The sequence below is a fragment of the Neomonachus schauinslandi genome, chromosome 2 (assembly GCF_002201575.2).
Source record: "Neomonachus schauinslandi chromosome 2, ASM220157v2, whole genome shotgun sequence".
NCBI classification, from domain to species: domain Eukaryota; kingdom Metazoa; phylum Chordata; class Mammalia; order Carnivora; family Phocidae; genus Neomonachus; species Neomonachus schauinslandi.
Window position 1 is genome coordinate 71,712,377 of NC_058404.1, and position 10,635 is coordinate 71,723,011.

The following is a 10,635-nucleotide window of genomic DNA, read 5'->3' on the forward strand; positions in this document are numbered from 1 at the left end:
ATATCTAAAGAAATGTATTTTGGTTATGTTAGTGCCATATTTGACAGTAATTTTTGAAGAGGGATAACAGTTGTTGGTCCTGTTTTTCCACACTGTTGTGTTGGAGGTTTCTTATATCGGTAGCAGCAAGACCTACATCAGAAGAAATGTGTTTGCATGACTTGGAACAACATTGCTTTTACTTGACTCGACAGTTCATTTTTTTTCTTTTTAAACAGCACTCATTTTAAATTTTAAAAAGATTTTTATTAACACTTTTATTACAATATTTATGTGGCAGCAATATCTAACAAGCTTAGACACAGGATAACTTTTTGATAGATTTTGCAACTCTGCCAGAAGCAGAACTCAAAATAAATGTGTTATTTAAAGCAACTGTGACAGTAATAATAAAAGGAGTGTTGTTAGTATCAAGCAAGTTTTCAATGCAAGGTCCAATAGCTGATTCTATTTTACATAGAAGAAAAATGAAAAGAAATATTTAAATTAGAAAAAAATGAGATACCTGTAGCAATGCACATTTACCAAAAACTGGAGAAAAATAGGTTATATGTTAAAAATTTGCTGAAAAGAAAACTTTAGTTGCCTGTATGCAAAGCCCCAGGAATCATTCCACAGAGTAGGACCAAATAAACGAATTCCCTTTATTCCTCAAAAATCAAAAATGGTTACACCTAAAGCAAAAGTTACTGATTTTTCCCAGTTATACACTTTGCATTTCAAATAGTATTTACATTTTTTCCTCTCTTGATAATAAGTTCTTAAGTTTGAGGGTTATGCTACCGCACTGTGGTGTTCTAGCACTAGAATCCAGGGAGGCTCCGAAACTCTGGAAATACAGATAAGTCTTAGGGTATAAGGTCATATGCACATTTTAGGATGGGTGATGCTTTGTACTTTCATCTTTTATCCAGTTTTTATAGTGATATGTGAAGTGAAAATGAAGACCCACTAGCTTATTGTAGCAGTTTCCAAAGTAAAATATAAAGATGATTCACTGGGGCTAAGTGAAGAAAACACTAGAATTTTTATTTATATTCGTGCTCATTTAAAAAATAAAATAAGTTTTACCACTATATCATAGTATATCAGATTGAGGGCAGCACATTTTATTTATCATAAATCTTAATAATATTTACATTTATGCTTATGTATTTATAATAGAGTGTCAGTGTGTTAAAATATTTTACTAATGGTGTGCAGGAATCCAAAGATTGAAGAACACTGCTCTAGATGAGTGAATATCAAGTTGTCATAAGATTTTGCAAGCCATCTTTAATTAACATGTGGGAGGAGGTGAAGGAATAGTACATTCTCAAATACTAATATATTTTTATTCATGTCAACTTTCCAAGACACTATTTATTTGGGGAAGAAGGCAGCTAATTGTGATTGAACAGTGCCTAGATGCTGCATATCCCTGCTTCACTGGGCATCACTATTACTGAATGCATAGAATTCCGTGACCACTATCACTATAACTTTCCAGAAGGCTTCAGTTTTGCCTGGTTTATTCTTGCTGTGTAATACATCGGATTGTCCAGCTGCTGTAGCAACATTTTTGTTTCGCTTTGTTTTAATTTTCTGTGAGACTACCTCAGAGTTCTTTCTTCGATACAAATGGATTTGGCAACATTTCAGACTAAACAACCATCTTAGCAGATACTTTAAGATTTGGACATTATGCAAAGTCATTTCTTGCCAAGCAAATTTCTTCACAATCTGTAAGGTTTATTTGCAAGGTAATATTTTGACATTAAATACTAAAAAATTGAAAGGCAGCACCACCTTACCCAAAATCTTCACCAGAATATCTGGGAAGTCCTAGATCTGCCATCTAAATTTTGTCCTGATTTTTATCCCAGTGTTTAAATCCAAAATATTAAACTGATAAGAACAGATACTACACTTGATCTTAGCCAAAAGGCCGAGAAGCGATATTAACCTTTTCCTGAAACAAAGTTCATTATAGTGGAAAAAGAGTCTGCTCTGATGATAAAAGGAGCCTGGCTTTTAGAATATCACCTTTTTTCTCCGTTTGCTTAGTTTATTTTTATTATTTTTTGAAATGAGAATCTATGCATTTATGATCCTATGCTATTTAAAAAAAAATAGTATTATTTATTTATTTTTGCAGGCACTGAATAGAATTGGGCATAGGTAAGAGAATAGCTTTGGATGAAAAAGAGTATAGATTGTGTGAGATATAGTCAGAACAGATGCAGGTGTGACAGGTTAAGAGCAAAGCTGCTTCACAGGAAATCTATAGATGGCAACAAAATGTAAAATGTTTGAAGTGGATGAAAGTAAGAATACCAAATGAGTACATATCATCAACATAATAAAAGGAGCACTTAAAAGGAAGCTGCACTTTGTCTAAAATCTGGAAGCAAACATACTAAGAGCAAAAGGAATCTGAGTGCAACAAAGACGATGGAGGACTAATTACTTCCATAAGCTTATGCTCTTCAGGACAGGAGTGATTCTTCCCTGTCTCACTAGAGAATGCGAAGATTTCCCAAGCTTTATGAAGAATCCTAACCACAAATGTACATTTTAACACTGTAAACTTTGATTAAAGTACATTTTGGTGTTCTCAGCTTAATAAAGCGAGCTGGCCCTGCTTTTAGCTTGTATTTAGACAAGGGGATTGCACTTCTCTATGGTCTCTGTAGCATTGGGCTCTTGCTTTGCAGAGGATGGTAAGTCCGTCAACATAGGAATTGTAACACCTCTGGCCTAGCTCCTTCCAGTGACCGCCCTCCCATCTCATACACCCATCATATCCCCCAATCTTTCTACCTTTCATATCTGCCTTTATTTAACTTTCCAGGTCCAGCATCTAAAGAGTGAAGTAGCACTAAAGTGCGCAGTCAGGCAAAACACACTTTATGCTTTATTATTCAGTAAAGGTTCATGATCCATCAAGCCACCCCAGTGAGGATGTGTGAGAGATTCCTTTTCACTTTTTAATAATGATTTATCCAGGTAAAATCCCTGCACTTAAAACGACTACAATAATTCATTAACCCATTCTTTTTGGGACTATTAACTGTTGTTCTAACAGCAATTTCAAAGTTACTTTAAAGCATTATATAGCCCCAGACTTCACTGGGGCTCTGCATGTAAAGCTCCAGTTGGGCACTTTCCCATTTGGGGAGTCTCAGGGAGCCATGTCTAACCCCCAGACCCGCTATGTGGAGTAAACAGTCCCCTTTGTTCACCTCATTCACTTGCTAGACCCGCCATAGAACACCCTTCCCCATTCTATGACTGCTTCTGACTTAACCATAGGACATGCTTCGAAGGGTCTGCCTGGGCATGACTGGCAATATGAAGTATTTGGAGGAAAGGTTAGTAAAACGTTAAAGCAACTTTTCCTTCCTTCCCACCAAAGGATCTGAAGGACTAATGGCCTTTAGATAATACGAAATTCCAATACCAGACACGCCACCTTTATGTTCATATCTGTGTGTTCAAACTCAGGAAATAGCATGAATCATTTTCTTTTGAGACATAGAAGGAACAAGAAGCCATGGATGGAAACAATAAGACCAGAACAGAAGGAACAGTTCCTGGAATTCCGGGGAATTAGGAAAAACAGGCTGATTGGGAAGCACTCTTGGGACCCACATTACTTTTTCAAAAAGTTAACCTGGCAACAATATTCAGAACCCTCAGCCCCCAACCCTGTCATACACCCTCTCTGTCCATTCTTTCCTCCATCCTCAATTTCACTCCTAACTTCAGAGCTGCTGGTTTGATCTCTAACTTTCCTTGAAAACTTACCCTCTAGGCTCTCTGTCCCTGGCTACCATCAGTGGTCTGGATCTGAAAATGTCTCCATAATTGCTACCCTCCAAAGTGGATAAGCTAGAGAGAAAAAAGGGTTTCCTTAATTTTTTTTAGCATCCACACTGTCAATTTTGAATACATTCTATCATGGAAATGTATGTTCATTGTAAGATCCCTAAAGTATTCCATAGTTAATGAGCCTTTGTAGGCTGGCCTAGAGTATCTATCACAGAAGATTTAATTTCTCTGTGAAATTACATTTTTGGTAACTTTTATTTAGGTAAGATTTCAAACTTATGGAATAGTTACAGCAATAGTACAAGGAGTTCCTATATACCTTTTACTCACGTTTACATTTTCTTCCATTGGTTCTGTAGGTGTGTATACAGAGAAAATATTTTTTGAATCTTAATTAACTTACAAACTTAGAAGACAAATTATTATCAAACGGGGTCTGTTTAAAAATTTGATAAAGAGACATTGTGTTTTATGCTTTTTTTTATTTTTTAAAGATTTTATTTATTTATTTGAGAAAGAGAATGAGATAGAGAGAGAGAGCATGAGAAGGGGGAGGGTCAGAGGGAGAAGCAGACTCCCTGCTGAGCAGGGAGCCCGATGTGGGACTCGATACCGGGACTCCAGGATCATGACCTGAGCCGAAGGCAGTGGCTAAACCAACTGAGCCACCCAGGCGCCCTGTTTTATGCTTTTTAATTTCCTTTAATTCATATCATTTTTGCTGTAATAAGGGTTCAGTTCCAGAAGGAAAAATGTATTTAAGTCTTTATTTTTCTTTAAAATGTTTTTATTAACTTCATATAATTGTGAGACTATAACTCTATTTTCCCAAGGCCTATGGTACTTTCCAATGATAGGATTGGTATTTAATAAGATACAATCAGTGCTTCAAGAGGTTGGGATATCATTCACTAAATTGTTGTATCTGTCGTAGTAAACTTGGGATACTAGAGGACAATCAGTAATCACTTTTTATTCCTGAGGTCACCAGGCTAGTGTATCTATGACTCTGCTAATACTGATTTAAAAATTATAATGTTCATCTTTCTCCTCTTTTGAAATGGAGCTCTTTTTAAAATCAGATCCTTTTTTTTTTTAAAGATTTTATTTATTTAACAGAGAGAGACACAGTTAGAGAGGGAACACAAGCAGGGGGAGTGGGAGAGAGACAAGCAGGCTTCCCGCCGAGCAGGGAGCCTGATGCGGGGCTCGATCCCAGGACCCTGGGATCATGACCTGAGCCGAAGGCAGACGCTTAACAACTGAGCCACCCAGGCGCCCCTAAAATCAGATCCTTATCCCAAACCAAACTCTGTAGGTTATTTAGTTCTTCAGAGAGCTTACACTAATATCATTAAAAATAGAAGTTCCAGCTCCAGAAAAATGTTTGAGAATTTTCTTAATGAAATCATAGCATCATTTTCTTCATCAATACTAACATTCTCTTTAAAAAATATCATTGAGATCATTCAACTAGAATAAAAACATTCACAAATGTGTACTTAATTAGAGAAAAAAAATTGACGATTCTTAAGACATATATACACACCAAAGTGTCCAACACAAATATTTAAAAATAAGCTATTAGCAAGAAGAACAAGTCTCAGTTCCCACTTCTGAACTTAGATTTTCTTATTGGAACTTTATACGGCTCAGCATGGCAATGCAGGATGTCTGCTGAAATAGATCTAAATTTCTGTGTGTGTGTTTAAATGTTTTACTTTTGGACATTATGGTATATCCCCTGGATTCTTACTTTACTCTCATGTTGCTTCTCTAAATTAAATTAGAACGATATTATTGCATTTTAATATAGGCTGTAACCCTCTTTTATCCTGAATGTTATGATACAAAAATGAATTAATAGGAATTAAATTGTTAATATGAGTTAAAATAGCCTTTACCAAAGTGCAGAATAGAAAAATGTCAAACAAAAGGCAGTATTTATTGATATGACACATTACGTTATGGCAGATATTTTTATAAAACAATCTTTGATATTTATAGAAGAACTACTTTATATTCATATTGCATCTAACCCATAATTGCTTATTTTCTTAAAAAAAAAGAAAAAGAAAAAGTGCAACAGAAAAAATATTCAACCTATTTTGTTATATACACCAACAGTGAAATGAAGAAATGTAATAAAATGCAGAGCTGAAAGGTTCAAAGAGCTTATGGTATCAAAGACTCTAATTTCTATTTGGAAAGCTTTTTGGAGGTCACACTATCACAAATGCACTTTTACAACCATGGCATTCCACCATGACACAAGACTGCGGGTCATTCCATCAGGCTGTGCAGGTCAGGACACTGCAATTACCTGATAGATGTACATGTGCTGAATTGTGAGTACAGATAATAAGTGTAGTGGGTATAGTAACAGAAATAAACCCCAAATGCCATTTTTGAGGTTTCTTTCCTTTTTTTTTTTCCCTCTAAAGACTTGAGTATCGAAGTAAATACATTTTTGTCATGTTAAGTGGAAGAAAAAGTAGATCGTGACTTAGCTCCTGAAATTTTAATACTGTTCTTAGTCATCTGCAATCGTAAAGTGCTTTTAGAGATTCCACCCATGCTCACAGGAGTCAAAACCCAAGGACTAATAATCAGATATATATTTTGCTAATCTATTCCTGAGGCTTTGCCTAAGAAATTGGCATTGCCATCTTCAACATCTTTCTTCTGGAACCATGGTTTTGAATTTGTTACTGGTTGATAAGCTTCCAGGAAATGACAGATGCCAGGAATTTCACTGGGGAAGTTTGGTGGAAGTTCTTCCCTTGATCGAGGGGTAAACACAAAACCAGGGCAGTCTTTGAGTAATCTGAAAAGATTAAAAGAAAAATATTAATAAAGATTAAAATAAAAATATTAATATTAAAATTTAATACTGATATAACTGTCTATGCAAGAAAAAACAACCAACTAAATCAATATTCCTGAGAATACAGATCTTCCTTGACTTATGATGGGGTTACATATTAATAAGTTGAAAATACCATAAGTTGAAAATGCATTTAACACACCTAACCATGCAACCTATGGAACATCATAGCTTGACCTGGCCTGTCTTAATGTGCTCAGAACACTTAAAGTAGCCTTTCAGTTGGGCAAAATCCTCTAACACACAGACTACTTTATAATAAAATGTTTAATATCTCATATAATTTATGCAATATTTTATTGAAAGTGAAAAACAGAATGGTTGTAAGTGTATTGGTTGTTTATTCCCCTATTGCGAATAAGAGTGTCATGTGGCATATCTCTAGTTAGGGAAAAGATCAAAAATTAGAATTCAAACTATGGTTTCTACTGAATGTATAGTTTTCCCACCATTGTGAAGTTGAAAAATCATTAAGTTAATCATCAAAAGCTGGGGAATCTCTGTATTAATAAACCATTTTCAGTGTGATTGACAGAATGATCATAATGGTTTTTAAAAAAATCTTTACAGAAGAACAATGAAGAATCAATTCACAATACCAAAAAAAATTCTACCAAATAATATATTTCACTCATATTAGGAAAAAAATTTATAAAATATTTTTGTAAAGATATAACCAATAATTCATATAACAAACAGTAAATTCACAATAGTGGGGAAAAAACCAAAATAATCCCAAACTCTAATAATAGCAAAAGACCCCCAAGCCCATGCATAAACATAGTTTTATAGAATAAGGCTTCATAAGTTGAAAGAGAAAAGACATTGTCCATTTATTGATTCATTTATTTCATAAATATTATAGAGAAGTAGTCAAGGGCAAGGAGTTGTAAAAGAGGGGTGCCTGGGTGGCTCAGATGGTTAAGCGTCTGCCTTCGGCTCAGGTCATGATCCCAGGGTCCTGGATCGAGCCCCACATCGGGCTCCCTGCTCAGCGGGGAGTCTGCTTCTCTCCCTCCCTCTGCTTCTCCCCCTGCTCCTGCTCTCTCTCTCTCTCTGCATCTCTGTGTCTCGAATGAATAAATTAAAAAATCTATAAAAAAAAAAGAAGTTGTAAAAGAGAAGTTCTATATAAGATATATAGATATAGGTATATATCGATAAGATATATATATATAATCAAAGAATAACATTTGAATCTCTCAATAGAATTTTTAAGAATTCTAGGTTAGTAGGACTAAAAGGAGATTTAACTGTACAAACTGACACTCTTCTTACTATCTGGTATTTGAAATATTTCTTCTTAAATGTATCTGTTTACCGCATTTTATTATCTGCTACTAACTACATATCCATTATAGTAAACTCATTTTATTGTATTTGTTTTTAGTTTATTTTTAAAGTTTTTATTTATATCCCAGTTAGTTAACATACAGTGTGATATTAGGTTCAACATTTCCATCGGTGCTCATCACAAGTGCCCTCCTTAATCCCCTCCACCTATTTCACCCATCCTCCACCCTCCTCCCGTCTGGTGACCATCAGTTTGTTCTCTGCGGTTAAGGGTCTATGTCTTGGTTTGCCTGTCTCTCTCTCTCTTTTTCCCCCTTTGGTCGTTTGTTTTGTTTCTTAAATTCCACATATGAGTTAAATTCATTTTAAGTTCCAATCCTACTGATGAAGTTAGTGGCTCTTCTTTCTATTTGCTTCCCTAGCTTTTTGTCAAATGCAAACTTAAGAAGCATTTCTCTAACCTATTATTCAGGCATATGTATTCAGGATGGAAAATGTTGACAGTTCTGGGCCCTAAACCAGCTTCCCCAGAAAACCACTTATATCTGCCCAACCAGACCATGGCCTCCGACTCATCTGTTTGTGATGTCATGCCTAAATGTAATAGCATGATGGTGCTGCATTATATTTGGTACCGAGACACCTCTCTATGTACTGGAGAAACCAACAGAATAGAAATCCAGGTTTCAAAAATGACAGACCTCAAGTAGAAAAGAACAGGTGAATATTCAATTAGCTAATTTTTAAAAACTCATCAGTAAATATGTAATCTGCAAAATAATTAATGAAATGATGCTTTAGTCATGATCCATAAATATCTGAGTGTCTGTTATTTATAAGGCATAATATTGGGTAAAATATAATGAGAAGTTACAGAATTCCATAGTATTAAAATGATAAGCTTCAAAGTCTGGTAGATCTAGGCTGGAATAGCAGCAAAGATGTCAGTTTTCTAGCTTTTAAGATGAAGTAATAATAGTGCAGGTCTCTTAGGACAGCTGTGAAGATGAAGTAAATAGATTAAACATGATTGGTTAAGCATCAATTAATTATCAGTTAACACTCATCATATTGGTAACATTTAGGGAATAGAAACCTTCATATACTGTTGGTGGGGTATAAATCGGTAAGACCAATTTGGACAGCTAATTGATGCTTAGTAAAGCTAAACTGGATATTGCCTGTGATCTGGGAATACCATTTGTAGGTATCTTATAGATATACATGGTTTATTCATACTCTAGAATACATTTTATATCACATGCACATATAGTGAATGCTAGACCTGGCTCATACTGGCTTATGAGAGCCAACAGCTAAACATTCAGGAATTTTATGAGCCAATTAACTCCATCTGTAGCTGAAACCTGCTGTGGTGGGAGTACATACACCATAGAAATCGGTAAATGCAAAAAATCAAAGATTCTCCACTTTACTCCCAGTGCTGGTTTACCTGCATGCCGCTGCATTAGGAATAGTTTAAATAAATGAACTAGGTTTCCAATTCATCAAAAAAAAAAAAAATCTCAAAAACATAATATGCAGCAGATTTAAGGCAAGTCGGGAAAGGATATGGATAGGTTGAATGGACATCTATTTTTCTCTAGTGGAACCTAAATGAGAGTTACACTCTTGGCTTCTCTCTGCCCACTTTCTTTCCTGGTAGCGAGTTTGGGAGAAGCTGCTGAGCATGCTCTTCTTAGTGCCTTCCTGCCTCTCTTTGGGAGCCTGCCTGTCTGTGGGAAATGTATGTTCTCAGCTGCTCCTACAAACCCTAAGGGGCATAGAGTCCAACATGTCAGACAGTTGGGGGGGCTAGAATATTTTTTTTTTTATAAAATAGGGATCTGAAACAAAAATGGTAACATACTGACATTTATTAAATATTAGTATTGGCCACATGGGTGTCACATTTTCTCTGATTTTTTTTCTGTAGGTTTAAAATGTTTAAAAATTAATTATAAAAATGCATAAAACTATAAAGGTTTGATAAACAACAATAATAAAATTATAGGTAATTAAGATCTTTCTTTTTTCTGTCCCCATCAACCCAGCATCTTCTATTGAATACGGTAATTACAATATTTTTTTTTTCGGTAATTACAATATTAACCTTACATTTGAGTTTATATAAAATATTCAGCACTTAGAAGTGGCCTTAAAGTATACCATTTGAATTGAGGTGCCTTGCTCACGAAGGCACATTTGGAGAGCTGTGTTTAGCTGTACAGCATGTCTTCTGAATACAAATTCTATGCTTTAAGAAACTTACAGATAAACACAATTAGAGTATCATGAAGTTAGAAGTGTTCATTAAATCATCTTCAAGAAAAAATCAGATTTTTAAAAAAGATTTATTTATTTATTTGAGAGACAGAGAGCGTGCAGGGAGGAAGGGCAGAGGGAGAAAAGAATCTTAGGCAGACTCTTTGCTGAGTGGGAGCCCGACGCGGGGCTCACTCTGACGACTCTGAGATCACCACCCTGAGATCACAACCCGAGCTGAAACTAAGAGTCGGACGCTTAACCGACTGTGCCACCCAGGTGTCCCAAAAAGATCAGAATTTTTAAGGAAAACAGGTTGGAAAAATAATACCATTTAGATGAAAGCCTGATGGAGGTCAGACCCAAGAAAAGCAACA

The 10,635-nt window shown here is 35.4% G+C and overlaps 1 protein-coding gene and 1 non-coding gene across 4 annotated transcripts in view; both read right to left on the reverse strand.

Moving 5' to 3' along the window:
- Window positions 1-1,745: 1,745 nt before the first annotated feature.
- On the reverse strand, window positions 1,746-1,939 carry LOC123324258. The gene has a single exon (XR_006539735.1). It is a non-coding gene; the product is annotated as a U2 spliceosomal RNA (small nuclear RNA).
- Window positions 1,940-5,970: 4,031 nt separating this feature from the next.
- The window catches only part of GUCY1A1 (guanylate cyclase 1 soluble subunit alpha 1), a 28,440-nt gene continuing 23,775 nt past the window's right edge, over window positions 5,971-10,635 (reverse strand). For 2 of the 3 annotated variants that reach the window (XM_021698896.2, XM_044912592.1), the window contains exon 8: window positions 5,971-6,640. In XM_021698896.2, coding sequence (XP_021554571.1) covers window positions 6,439-6,640 — 202 coding nt within the window. In that variant the 3' untranslated portion in view covers window positions 5,971-6,438. The remainder of the gene's footprint in view (window positions 6,641-10,635) is intronic. The other variant, XM_044912591.1, reaches the window with a different exon arrangement.